Genomic DNA, 14,545 nt, shown 5'->3' with positions numbered 1-14,545 from the left:
CCCAGGCTGGAGTGCAGTGGCGCAATCTCGGCTCACTGCAAGCTCCGCTCCCCCGGGTTCACGCCATTCTCCTGCCTCAGCCTCCCGAGTAGCTGAGACAACAGGCGCCCGCCACCTCGCCCGGCTAATTTTCTTGTATTTTTAGTAGAGACGGGGTTTCACCGTGTTAGCCAGGATGGTCTCGATCTCCTGACCTCATGATCCGCCCGTCTCGGCCTCCCAAAGTGCTGGGATTACAGGCTTGAGCCACCGCGCCCGGCCTCAACCAGTAATTTTAAAAAATTATTATTATTTTTATTATTTTTTGAGACGGAGTCTTGCTCTGTCACCCAGGCTGGAGGGCAATGGCACAATCTCGGCTAACTGTAACCTCTGCCTCCCGGGTTCAAGTGGTTCTCCTGCCTCAGCCTCCTGAGTAGCTGGGATTACAGGTGCCTGCCACCGTGCCCAGCTGATTTTTGTATTTTTAGTGGAGATGGAGTTTCACCATGTTGGCCAGGCTGGTCTCTAATTCTTGACCTCAGGTGATCCACCTGCCTTGGCCTCCCAAAGTGCTGGGATTACAGGCGTGAGCCACCGCGCCCGGCCTTAATTCTTAATTTCTTTTTCTTTTTTTTTTTTAATGAGATGGAGTCTCGCTCCGTGGCCCAGGCTGGAGTGCAGTGGTGTGATCTCGGCTCACTGCAAGCTCCGCCTCCCGTGTTCACACCATCCTCCTGCCTCAGCCTCCTGAGCAGCTGGGACTACAGGCGCCCACCACCACGCCCAGCTAAATTTCTTTTTGTATTTTTAGTGGAGATGAGGTTTCACTGTGTTAGCCAGGATGGTCTCCATCTCCTGACCTTGTGATCCACCCGCCTCATGATCCACCCGCCTCGGCCTCCCAAAGTGCTGGGATTACAGGCGTGAGCCACTGCACCAGGACTTTTAATTCTTAATTTCTAAATAAATTTTATATAGTCAGAATATAATTTTATATAACAGATCACTTTATATTAATTTATATTTATAATTATATTTAAATTATATATAACATGTTAATTTATATTTAAATTACATATATAAATTATAGGCCGGGTGTGGTGGCTCACACCTGTGATCCTAGCACTTTAGGAGGCGGAGGTGAGTGGATCACCTGAGGTCAGGAGTTTGAGACCAGCCTGGCCAACATGGTGAAACCCCATCTCTACTAAAAATACAAAAAAAAAAAAAAAAAAAAAAAAAAGCCAGGCCTGGTGGTGGGTGCCTGCAATCCCAGCTACTCAGGAGGCTGAAGCAGGAGAATCACTTGAACTCTGGAGGGAGAGGTTGCAGTGAGCCAAGATTGCGCCATTGCACTCCAGCCTGGGTGACAAGAGTAAAACTCCATCTCAAAAAAAATAAAAACTAAAAATAATGAATTTTATATATTAGAAGGTGATAGTGGTATGGAAAAAATAAAGAATAGGTCAGTGTAAAGAGCTGGAGGTTGGGCTGGGTATGGTGGCTCATACCTGTAATCCCAGCACTTTGGGAAGCCAAGGCGGGCAGATCACGAGGTCAGGAGATCGAGACCAGCCTGGCTAACACGGTGAAACCTCGTCTTTACTAAAAATACAAAAAATTAGCCAGGCATGGCAGTATGTGCCTGTAGTCCCAGCTACTGGGGAGGCTGAGGCAGGAGAAAGGCTTCAACCCAGGAGGCAGAGGTTGCAGTGAGTCGAGATTGTGCCACTGCACTCCAGCCTAGGTGACAGAGTAAAACTCCATCTCAAAAAAAAAAGAGTTGGAGGTTGGGATGAGTTAGGGTATTACATGGGGTAGTCAGGGTAGGTGTCATTGATGAAGTAAGATCTGAGCAAAGACTTAAAGAAGGTGAGAGCAAGCCAAGTCAATGTTGAGGGAAAGGTAATTGAGGAAGAGGGAACGGACCTGCGGCTGAAGAGAAGACTGATTAAGAAGCCAATGTGGCTAAAGCTGAGTCACCAAGGGAATCATAGTAGAAGGGACCATAACACTAAGGACTTTGGCTTTTACATAGTGGACTAGGGAGCTATGCAGGTTTGGGACAGAGGAATGACAAGATCCTGTATTTTTAAAGGATCACCCTGACTGCTGTATTGAAACTAGATTAGAAATGGGCCTGGTTAAAAGCAGGGGACCCAGTTAGGAAGCTATTGCAGTAAACCAGATAAGAGATGATGCCTGTTTTTTTTTTTTAAGCCTAAAATTAATCAATGTCTTTACCCACTTCCCAGACAAAGCTTTAACTTTGTTCATCCCTTTCTTGTCTTGCATTTTTGTCATTCACAATTTTATTTCTACTTTGTTTCTGTTTTTGTTTGAAACAAAGTTTCATTCTGTCACCCACACTGGAGTGTGGTGGCACAATCATAGATCACTGTACCCTCAACCACCTGGGCTCAAGCAATCCTTTGTCCTCAGCCTCCCAGGTAACTGGGAATACAGGCATATGTCACCATGCCTGACTAAATTTTTTTTTTTTTTTTTTTTTGAGACAGAGTCTCGCTCTGTTGCCCAGGCTGGAGTGCAGTGGCCGGATCTCAGCTCACAGCAAGCTCTGCCTCCCGGGTTTACGCCATTCTCCTGCCTCAGCCTCCCGAGTAGCTGGGAGTACAGGCGCCCGCCACCTCGCCCGGCTAGTTTTTTGTATTTTTTAGTAGAGACGGGGTTTCACCGTGTTAGCCAGGATGGTCTCAATCTCCTGACCTCGTGATCCGCCCGTCTCAGCCTCCCAAAGTGCTGGGATTACAGGCTTGAGCCACCGCGCCCGGCCCCTGACTAAATTTTTATTTCTTGTAGAGATGGGTTTTACCATGCTGCTTAGGCTGGTCTTGAACTCCTGGGCTCAAGCAACCCTCCTGCCTTGGACTCCCCACAGTGCCAGGATTTCAGGCATGAGCCATGTGCCCAATCTCCACTTTTGTTTTGTTTGTTTTGTTTTGTTTTTTGAGACAGAGTCTCATTCTGTCACCCAGGCTAGAGTGCAGTGGCATGATCTCAGCTCACTGCAACCCCTGCCTCCTAGGTTCAAGCGATTCTCCTGCCTTAGTCTTCTGAGTAGCTGGGACTACAGGTGCATGCCACCACAACTGGCTAATTTTTGTGTTTTTAGTAGAGATGGGTTTCACCATGTTGGCCAGGCTGGCCTCAAACTCCTGACCTCAAGTGATCCGCCCGCCTCAGCCTCCCAAAGTGCTGGAATTACAGGTGTAAATTACTCACTATTATCATTATTGTTTTATAAAGGCATTTGCTTTTCTTTACTCATATATTTGTCAACCTACTTACTCACTATTCTTTCTTGCCTTTCTTTTCTTCCCTTTGGGTTGAATATCCTTATAAAATGCACATTCTTTAGATGTTCCTTCAGTGAAGGTCTGTTAGTGAACAATTTTCTTTGAATTTTTTGGACTTCATTCTTGAATGATAGTTTAGCCAGGTATAAAATTCTAGACTGACAGTTTTTTCTTTACTTTTTGGCTTCTATTGTTGCTACTCAGAAATCTGCTCTTAAAATTAATTATAGTTCTCTTACAGGTAATTTGTCTTTTCATTTCTTATTGCCCTATATTTTTCTTTGTCTTTGGTATTCTGATATGTATGCTACATGATATACATGAATATGGAATGTGTTTTTAAAAATTCTACTTGGGGCTGGGCGTGGTGGCTCATGCCTATAATCCCAGCACTTTGGGAGGCCAAGGTGGGCATATCACTTGAGGCCAGGAGTTCAAGCCCAGCCTGGCCAACATGGCAAAACCCCTTTTCTACTAAAAATACAAAAATTAGCTGGGCATGGTGGTGCACACCTGTAGTCCCAGCTATGTGAGTAGGCTGAGGCTGGAGAATCACTTGAACCTGGGAACTCTGTCTCAAAAAAAAAAAAAAAAAAAAAAAAATTCTGCTTGGGGTTCTCTGTGATTTCCAGATCTGAATAGTCTTATTTTTCATGGATCCTAAATAATTCTTTTTTTGTTGTTGAGGCAGGGGCTCATCCTGTTGCCCAGGCTATAGTGCAATGGCACAATCATGGCTCACTGAAGCCTCGACCTCCCTGGGCTCAAGTGATCCTCCCACCTCAGCCTCCCAAGTAGCTGAGACGATAGGCATGCCCCATCACACCCAGCTAATTTTTGTATTTTTTTTTGTAGAGATGGGGTTTTTTCATGTTGCCCCGTCTGGATGGATAATTCTTTTCTACTACCTCTTTGACTATTGCCCACCACCAATTTTCTCTGTTTATCCACTCTAACACTCCACTGAGATATAAACTTTTTTTTTTTTTGAGACGGAGTCTTGCTCTGTGGCCCAGGCTGGAGTGCAGTGGCCGGATCTCAGCTCACTGCAAGCCCCGCCTCCGGGGTTCACGCCATTCTCCTGCCTCAGCCTCCCGAGTAGCTGGGAGTACAGGCGCCCGCCACCTCGCCCGGCTAATTTTTTTTGTATTTTAGTAGAGACGGTGTTTCACCGTGTTAGCCAGGATGGTCTCGATCTCCTGACCTCGTGATCCGCCCGTCTCGGCCTCCCAAAGTGCTGGGATTACAGGCTTGAGCCACCGCGCCCGGCCGATATAAACATTTTTACTCAATCCTTCATGTCTCTTAACTTCTCTTTCTTATTTTCCATCACTTCACTCCTTGTTCTGCATTGTGAGAAATTTCTTCAGATCTACATTCTTTTTTTTTGAGACGGAGTTTCACTCTTATCACCCAGGCTGCCATGTAGTGGTGTGATCTCAGCTCACTGCAATCTTTACCTCCTGGGTTCAAGCGATTCTCCTGCTTCAGCCTCCTGAGCAGCTGGCATGGTGTCCACCACCATGCTTAGCTGATTTTTGTATTTTTAGTAGAGACAGGGTTTCACCATGTTAGCCAGCCTCGAACTCCTGACCTCAGGTAGTCCGCCCACCTCAGCTTCCCAAAGTGCTAGAATTACAGGCATAAGCCATTGTGCCCAGCCCCAGATCTACTTTCTAAGTCAATGCTTTTCAGTTGTTCTGTTTTGCTCTTTAATTCATCCCTTAAGGATTTCTTTTTGCAATGATTTTATTTTTCACTTCCAGAAATTCTACTTGAATCTTTTTCAGATCTACCCAGAAACAATCTCTCATTCTGTACTCATGTTTTTAATTCTTTATTGTTTTATATCAGACATATTTTTATAAGGTATACCCAATAATTATACAAAGTTCATGAAAGTGTAATTCTGGCCGGGCGCGGTGGCTCAAGCCTGTAATCCCAGCACTTTGGGAGGCCGAGACGGGCGGATCACGAGGTCAGGAGATCGAGACCATCCTGGCTAACACGGTGAAACCCCATCTCTACTAAAAAATACAAAAAACTAGCCGGGCGAGGTGGCGGGCGCCTGTAGTCCCAGCTACTCAGGAGGCTGAGACAGGAGAATGGCCCGAACCCGGGAGGCGGAGCTTGCAGTGAGCTGAGATCCGGCCACTGCACTCCAGCCTGGGCGACAGAGCGAGACTCCGTCTCAAAAAAAAAAAAAAAAAAAAAGAAAGTGTAATTCTACTGTCTGACATTTCTGCTGACTCTTGCTCATGTTTCCTTGCGCATTTTGCACCGTGAACTCAAATTTCATGGGCCTTTATATGTGGTACTCCTATACAACCTGTTTATAAAGCGAATCCCTCCAAATAAATGTTTAGTTTGCTTTCTAATAATGTCTAATAATAAACCATACAATATTTAGATTCCTGAGGATTTTTTCTTCAATATTTGGGACATATACTAAAAAGTTACTTCTTATTGACATTCAAATTTTTTTATTTTTATTATTTTATTTTTTATTTATTTATTTATTTTTTTGAGAAAAAGTCTCGCTCTGTCACCCAGGCTGGAGTGCAGTGGCACAATCTCGACTCACTGCAAGCTCCGCCTCCTGGGTTCAAGCAATTCTTCTGCCTTAGCCTCCCAAGTAGCTGAAACTACAGGCACCTGCCATCACGCCCAGCTAATTTTTTGTATTTTTAGTAAAGATGGGTTTTCACCATGTTAACCAGGATGTTCTCAATCTCCTGACCTCATAATCCGCCTACCTCGGCCTCCCCAAGTGTTGGGATTACAGGCGTGAGTCACCATGCCCAGCCAACATTCAAATTTAACTGGACTCCTATATTTTATCTAGTATAAAATGTTTTGGCCAGGCGCAGTGGCTCACACCTGTAATTCCAGCACTTTAGGAGGCTGAGGTGGGTGGATCACCTCAGATCAGGAGTTTGAGACCAGCCTGGCCAACATGGCGAAACCCAGTCTCTGCTAAAAGTACAAAAATTAGCCGGGTGTGATGGGCACTTGTAGTTCTAACTACTTGGGAGGCTGAGGCAGAAGAATCACTTGTTTTTTTTTTTTTTTTTTTTTTTTTTTGAGACGGAGTCTTGCTCAGTCACCCAGGCTGGAGTGCGGTGGCGCGATCTCGGCTCACTGCAAGCTCCGCCTCCCGGGTTCTTGCCATTCTCCTGCCTCAGCCTCCCGAGTAGCTGGGACTACAGGCGCCCGCCACTACGCCCGGCTAGTTTTTTGTATTTTTAGTAGAGACGGGGTTTCACCGTGTTAGACAAGATGGTCTCGATCTCCCGACCTCGTGATCCGCCCGTCTCAGCCTCCCAAAGTGCTGGGATTACAGGCTTGAGCCACCGCGCCCGGCAGAAGAATCACTTGTACCTGGAAGGCAGAGGTTGTAGTGAGCAGAGATCACACCACTGCACTCCAGTCTGGGTGACAGAGCAAGACTTCGTCTCAAAAACAAATAAATAAATAAATAAAAAGTTTTAAAAAAATTGTTTAATCTTCTGTAGTTTCTCTTCCCATCACTTGATGTGAAGCCAAATTCATATCTCCCATCCCCAAATGGTTGTTAAAACTTCAGTACTTTACTTGTCAAAATTGGCAAATTAACAAAACAAAACAAAATGTAAAACAAACAAAAAAAACCTCAACCTTATCACTCTAGATTCCACTTCTTCTTGGTTTTGATTTCCTCTTGCTTTTGACCTTTTGGGATTTCTCTTGCTTCAAAAGGAAGTCTTAGGATTAGTCTTTTGGAAAATGGAAGGCCAAAAATCTTACAGGTCACTTCTGCTTGTTGCATTCCCACATACCTCCCCTGAGGCCGCCAGGACAGATTTGGCTGCCCATTTGGTTGGAGAAAGGGCAAAATACAGGGAAACAAAATAGAAACTGATTTTCCAACATAGAATCCATCCATACAGGTAGCAGTCTTGGCTACAGTCAGTTATCAGGTGAGGTCATTCTTGTGCTTACTGAAAAAGATTTTCTTCTTCTCATTGTACTGCAGCAAAGCCTTCTAGACAAGCTCAGTGGAATCTGAAGGGCCCATCCCATGGAGGAATGCTGGGTGACAGAGATAGCCAATGGCTCCAAGAATGGCTTGGATTTCAACCCTATGAAGGATTACATGATCCTGAGTGGTCCCCAGAAGATAGCTATTGCCGTGTTGTGCACTCTTCTGGGCCTGCTAAGTGCCCTGGAGAACGTGGCTGTACTCTATCTGATCCTGTCCTCCCACCGGCTTCGCCAGAAGCCCTCATACCTGTTCATTGGCAGCTTGGCTGGAGCCGACTTCCTGGCCAGTGTGGTCTTTGCATGCAGCTTTGTGAATTTTCATGTTTTCCATGGTATGGATTCCAAGGCTGTCTTCCTGCTGAAGATTGGCAGTGTGACCATGACCTTCACAGCCTCTGTGGGTAGCCTGCTGCTGACCGCCATTGACCGATACCTCTGCCTGCGCTACCCACCCTCCTACAAAGCTCTGCTCACCCGTGGGAGGGCACTGGTGACCCTGGGCATCATGTGGGTCCTCTCAGCACTGGTCTCCTACCTGCCGCTCATGGGATGGACTTGCTGTCCCAGGCCCTGCTCTGAGCTTTTTCCACTGATTCCCAATGACTACCTGCTGGGCTGGCTCCTGTTCATCGCCTTCCTCTTTTCCGGAATCATCTACACCTATGGGCATGTTCTCTGGAAAGCCCATCAACATGTAGCCAGTTTGTCTGGGCACCAGGACAGGCAGGTGCCAGGAATGGCCCGAATGAGGCTGGACGTGAGGTTGGCCAAGACCCTGGGGCTGGTGCTGGCTGTGCTCCTCATCTGTTGGTTCCCAGTGCTGGCCCTCATGGTCCACAGCCTGGCCACTACGCTCAGCGACCAGGTCAAGAAGGCCTTTGCCTTCTGCTCCATGCTGTGCCTCGTCAACTCCATGGTCAACCCTGTCATCTACGCTCTGAGGAGTGGGGAGATCCGCTCCTCTGCCCATCACTGCCTGGCTCACTGGAGGAAGTGTGTGAGGGGCCTTGGGTCGGAGGCAAAAGAAGAAGCCCCGAGGTCCTCAGTCACCGAGACAGAGGCTGATGGGAAAATCACTCCGTGGCCAGATTCCAGAGATCTAGACCACTCCAGTTGCTGATGAGGCCTCTTCCCAATTTAAACAACCCAAGTCAGAAATCAATTCACTCCCTGGAGGAGAGAGAGGGGTCTTGGCACTCTCTTCTTACTTGAACCAGCCCCAGGCACCTAGACACGGACCCCTTTTTGCTGATGAGTGTTGGAACTGACTCCTGGAAGGCAGCCTGGCCTTGCCCACCTGCACACAGTCTGTTGGATAGGTAGGGCCCACGAGGAGTAGCCAGGTGGGCGAGATGCAAAGGGCCTGGGACAGGCTCAGTACAAGTCAGGTCAGGCTTTGTGCCTGCATCCTCCAGAGACCACAGGAGCCAGAGGGAGCCTCCAGGCCCAGCAAAGAGGGACTTGGGAGAAATCCGAGAAGAATGGGTTGTTCTCTTGGGAAGTCAGGGTATCAGATGGGATGGACATCCAGGTCTTCTCCCTGCCTAATTGTCAAGGCCTCCTTGGCTCTGGAGCTATGAAAGGCCCCAACTTTCAGGTCACCCTTGCCACTGAGGACCGAGAACTATGCTATGATAAGGATTAAGAGTGTTGACTTGCCTCTTTCAGAGATAAATGACAAGCCTTCAGTTTGGGGCATCCTGCTGTTTGGGCGAGGACCCTCTCTGATATTCTAATAATCCCCACCTATAACCTGAGGTCCCTGGAAATACAGAGGAGGCTGGGATCGCTTGAGACACAAAAATCTTCAGAGAATTTTCTTGACCCTCTGAAGTCCTTCCAGCAGCAGTCCTGGTGGTGCTGCTGGAAACAGGCAATGTCCTGGTCTAACCTAACTCTAAAAAAAAGGAAGATATTCACAAAGATTGTATAAATCCCCAAACTGTACCCCCGTCTGCCCCCAATTCAGCTCCCTTGCCTCCTCCACACCCCTATAACATATAATAAGCAGAGCAAGTGAGAGGAGGGGAAATGCCCTTCCTATATGCCAGTATGGGGCTGACATTTCAGTCCATTGACCCCAGCTAGAATATAACTCCATGCTTTTATAGATCCCAGGGGCCGGGCGCGGTAGCTCACACCTGTAATCCCAGCGCTTCGGGAGGCCAAGGTGGGTGGATCACCTGAGGTCAGGAGTTTTGAGACCAGCCTGACCAATATGGTGAAACCCTGTCTCTACTAAAAATACAAAAATTAGCCGGGCATGGTGGCAGGTGCCTGTAGTCCCAGCCACTCGGGAGGCTGAGACAGGAGAATTGCTTGAACCTGGGAGGCAGAGGTTGCAGTGAGCCAAGATCGCACCACTGCACTCCAGCCTGGGCAACAGAGTGAGACTCTGTCTCAAAAAAATAAAATAAAATAGATCCCAGGATACCCACTTTTCATATTAGGGAGGCTGGGTTCCTCCCCAAGGAGCCTAAAACAGCCAACAAGAGAAATTGTTGGTGGCAGGAGGATTGCAGAGGAATTCTAATGCAATTATTTGGGACCACAGATGGAATACAATGAACGATATAGGTTAAACATGTCTTCGTTTAATACTTTCAAGATGAAATATCCACTAGCCATTCACTTATTTATTCATCTCATAAACATGAGCCAGGCTCTGTGCAGGGTCCTGAGTACCCAGCCATAAATAAGACTGTGCCCCTATCTCATGGGACTTACAGTCTATATCCTACTTGCAAGACAGCCAATAAGTCAATAAAGAAGATAATTGCAGGTGGTACAACAAAGGAAATATGCAGGGTCATGTAATAGGGATTAATTGAGTTAACTCAATTAATGGTAGGGTAGACCTACCATGTGCTCTGGTCATACAAGCCAGCTCACTTTATTGAGCCTTTACTATGTGCCAGGCAGGGGGCTAAGTGATTTTAAATGCCTTATTTCACTTTGTCTTTCCCAGTAACCTAATAAGAAGGTCTTAGTTATCTTCATTTTATAGATGTGGCAACCTCAAAGATGCAAAGTCACTTGCCTAAGGTCACCCTGCTAAGTGCCAGAGCTGAGGTCTCCAACCTAGTTCTGTTTGACTTCAAAACCTGACCTCTTAACCACTAACCTTTTGGCCTCGTTCAGTCAAATTCTGCTTGATTATTGCTCATTAGGGATAATATTAGCTATCTGTAGCATCAGATTGCTGCAAAGTTAACTCATCGTAGATTCTCAATATACTCCATTTATTAAATAGTCCTGTATTAATCTCCTGTAACAAATTTCTACAAAGCCGGTGACTTAACAACAGAAACTTACTCTCATAATTCTGGAGGCCAGAAGTCAAAATCAAGGTGTAGTAGGGCCCTGCTCCCTCCAAAAGTTTAAGGGGAGGATTATTCCTTGACTCTTTCAACTTCTGGTAGTCCCTGTCATTCCTTGGCTTGCGGAAACATCACTCCTACCTCTGCCTCTGTCTTCATATGGCCTTTCCTCTGTGTCTCTTGGTGTCTTTTTTTTTTTCCTTTGAGACTGAGTCTCATTCTGTTGCCTAGGCAGGAGTGCAGTGGCACGATCTTGGCTCACTGCAACCTCCGCCTCTCAGGTTCAAGTGATTCTCCTGCCTCAGCCTCCCAAGTAGCTGGGACTACAGGCACCTGCTACCACGCTCAGCTAATTTTTGTATTTTTAGTAGAGATGGGGTTTCACTGTCTTGCCCAGGCTGCTCTTGAACTCCTGACCTCAAGTGATCCGCCCACCTCGGCCTCCCAAAGTGCTGGGATTACAGACGTGAGCCACTGTACCCGGCCTGGTGTCTTTTTTAAAGAACACCAATCACTGGATTTTGGCCCAACCTAATCTAGTATGACTTCATCTTAATTTAACTAATTATATTTACAGAGACCCTGTTTCCAAACAAGGTCACATTCACGGATTCCAGGTGGACAAGAAGTTTAGGGGGACACTATGCAACTCAGTACAGACCCAGGAACAAAGTCCACCCTCTGGGCTGTGTTGAGTGGCAGTCACTAGTTTATCCTCCCCCCACGAGATGAGCTCCAGGTTTACCTCTGCAACCCCAGTGCTCAGTCAGGGCCCAGCAGTGCATCTGAAGGGATCTGGTCAATATCTGTGAAACTGAACTGTTTCTGAAAAGCTCTGATGTATGTTTGGAAAATCAAATCTTATTTTAACCCCGACACCAATCTTTTTGAAAGGCAAAGAAGTGGCATAAATGTTTAAAGGGGAATTTGCACGTTTATATATTGTCATTCCTTAAAGTTGAAGCATGCCTTTCTTTATTCATCAGTGGAATCCTTTCTCATTTTGGCAAAGAAAATGCCCAAGTGCCTGGCACAAACAAGCACTGAGTAAATACTTCTTGAATGGATAAAACTAGATTCTAAAAATCATTTAATTAAACGCACCTCCACACTTTCCACTTCTCTCCTTTCACAGCAACACTGTATTTCTGCTTTTCTGGGGGGATGGGGGACAAAGTCTCACTCTGTCACCCAGGCTGGAGTACAGTGGCATGCAATCTTGGCTCACTGCAACCTCCGCCTCCCGGGTTCAAGCAATTCTCTTGCCTCAGCCTCCCAAGTAGCTGGGATTACAGGCACCTGCCACCATGCCCAGCTAATTTTTGTATTTTTAGTAGAGACAGAATTTCACCATATTGGCCAGGCTGGTCTTGAACTTCTGACTTCAAGTGATCCACCCACCTTGGCCTCTCAAAGTGCTAGGATTACAGGTGTAAGCCACCACTCCCAGCCTCTATGTCTGCTTTAAGTAGAGAAGCAGAGCTTATGAGGGAGGAGAACAAGGGTGCAAAAGGGACCTAGATGTCACTAAGAACTGCCCTTGTTGTTTAGTTGAGGAAATGGGCCCAGACAGTGGACAAGACTTGCTCAAGGAGACAAATGAGATGGTGTCCAGTGCAACAAACCCAGGTTTTCTAACTTCTAGTTCTGTTCACTCTACATCGATGCATCTCACCTGTCCCTGCAGGTGCACGTTTTGGTTATGTGGATAAGGAGAAATAAATGAAGATCACAATGTCCCATTTTATCTTCCCCAAGACAAGCTGTGTAACATCAAAGACCACTATGCAAACCGATTACTAGAAAATGTATGTGGATGGGTTTGGTTTTTTCCTAAGGTGTTCATGCTTACTGTTTTGGGCAATATTTCAAAATAATCTGGCAGAAGAAGAAACAGAAGATAAAGAAAATAGCTGTGGGCCGGGTACAGTGGCTCACGCCTGTAATCCCAGTACTTTGGGAGGCCGAGGCTGGAGGATCGCTTGAGGTCAGGAGTTCGAGACCAGTCTGGTCAACATGGTGAAACCCCATCTCTATTAAAAATACAATAATTAGCCAGGCATAGTGGCACACCTGTAATCCCAGCTACTTGGGAGGTTGAGGCAGGAGAATGGCTTGAACCCAGGAGGTGGAGGTTGCAGTGAGCCAAGATTGCAGCACTGCACTCCAGCCTGGGTGACAGAGCAAGACTCCATCTCAGAAAAAAAAAAAGAAAAGAAAAGAAAAAGAAAAAAAAAAGAAAAGAAAAGAAAATAGCTGTGATTCAGCAATAATCATTGTCTCTCCTTGTCACTGCCAGAATGAGGAAGTGCTGGGTTCTGTCAACATAGGCTCTGACTTCTCATGAGGTGCAAGAAAGAAGCAGCATGAACAAAGGCATAGATTTTGCACCCAGAGACATGGATTCTAGTCCCACCTCTGACCCAAACTAGCTGCATGATCTTGGGCAGCCCCCCAGCCCTCTCTGGGCTTCAGTTCCCTCCTCTGTACAATGGGAAGGGTAGGGAAGAGGATGGTGCCTAGGATCTTCAAAGTCCCTTCCAACTCTGAAGTGCTGCCATTCTCTCACTGGCATGTGGGAACTGAGAGTGCTACGTGGGGTCATGAGACTTCTTCTTCTTTTATTTTATTTATTTATTTTTTTGAGACGGAGTCTCGCTCTATCGCCCAGGCTGGAGTGCAGTGGTGCGATCTCGGCTCACTGTCACCTCCACCTCCGGAGTTCAAGCTATTCTCCTGCCTCAGCCTCCTGAGTAGCTGGGATTACAGGCGCACCCCACGCCCGGCTAATTTTGTATTTTTAGTACAGATGGGGTTTCACCACGTTGGCCAGGCTGGTCTCAAACTCCCGACCTCAGGTGATCTGCCCACCTCGGCCTCCCAAAGTGCTGGGATTACAGGCGTGAGCCACCTTGTCCGGTCAGAGACTTCTGACTTCTGTATTTCCCTCGCTAATAGCCTCACCTCCCGTTTGAGTATGTGCAGCACGTACAAATTGCAGAGGAACTGGGGAACTTCCCTGCCAGGCAATCCTTTGGCCTGGGTCCCCTTGGCTCTCCACTTTCTTTTTCTTTTCTTTCTTTCTTCTTTTCTTTCTTTTTTTTTTTTTTTTTTTTTTTGAGACGGAGTCTCGCTCTGTCGCCCACGGGCTGGAGTGCAGTGGCGTGATGTCGGTAGAAGCTAAGCTATTTGAAATGCCTCAGAATTCCCAAAGAAAGCTCAGTAAATACTAGACAGATGAAACGGTCCTGCCCACTCCCCCTCTTTCAGTACCTACTTTTCTCCCTCCTCTCCCCTCATAATGTTTCCTCCCATCATCCGTCTACCTCCTTATTTCTGTCAGGGCTGTTAGATACCCTTCCAGTCTGGTATCTCCTCCTCCAGCCCCCTATGGCTCCCAAGTGATCACTAAAAAAAACTTGTGATCTGACTTCAGCCTACCCCTGCAGGATTGCTGCAGCAAAATGGATTACTCCCAGAGGCGTGATCACGGTTCGGTTCACTGCAGCCCAAACTTCCCGGGCTCAAGCGATCCCGAACCTCCCACCTCAGCCTCTTGAGTAGCTGGGACTCCAGAGGTGCACCACCACGCCAGGCTCAATTTGTTTATTTTTTGTAGCGACAGGCTAGTCTCCAACTTGTGGGCTCAGAGTGTTAGGATTACAGGCGTGAGCCACTGCGCCTGGCTCAATGGACTTCTTAAATGTGAGTTCTCCGCACACACTGGGCGTTGCTCACCTCCACGATTTAACCTCGCAGTTAAGTCCCTTTTCAAGGTTTTTATTCGTCCTTCAGCGAACCGCTGTCAACGCCTCCCTACGTCTTTCCGGGTTAGAGTACCAGAGGGCTCTCCGCCGACCCGAAGAGGAAGCGACTGGGGCCAACCTATCCGGGTTGTCCCAC

The 14,545-nt window shown here is 47.0% G+C and overlaps 1 protein-coding gene across 1 annotated transcript in view; it reads left to right on the top strand.

Moving 5' to 3' along the window:
* CNR2 (cannabinoid receptor 2) overlaps window positions 1-11,743 on the top strand; it is a 49,006-nt gene extending 37,263 nt beyond the window's left edge. Inside the window, exon 2 of the mRNA XM_050792020.1 lies at window positions 7,315-11,743. Within this exon, the coding sequence (XP_050647977.1) occupies window positions 7,360-8,442 (1,083 nt within the window). The 5' untranslated portion in view covers window positions 7,315-7,359 and the 3' untranslated portion in view covers window positions 8,443-11,743. The remainder of the gene's footprint in view (window positions 1-7,314) is intronic.
* The last annotated feature ends 2,802 nt before the right edge of the window (window positions 11,744-14,545 follow it).

The sequence above is a fragment of the Macaca thibetana genome, chromosome 1, assembly GCF_024542745.1.
Source record: "Macaca thibetana thibetana isolate TM-01 chromosome 1, ASM2454274v1, whole genome shotgun sequence".
Classification (NCBI taxonomy): Eukaryota; Metazoa; Chordata; class Mammalia; order Primates; family Cercopithecidae; genus Macaca; species Macaca thibetana.
Note: the sequence above shows the minus strand (reverse complement) of the source record. Positions and strands in the feature narration are given on the sequence as shown.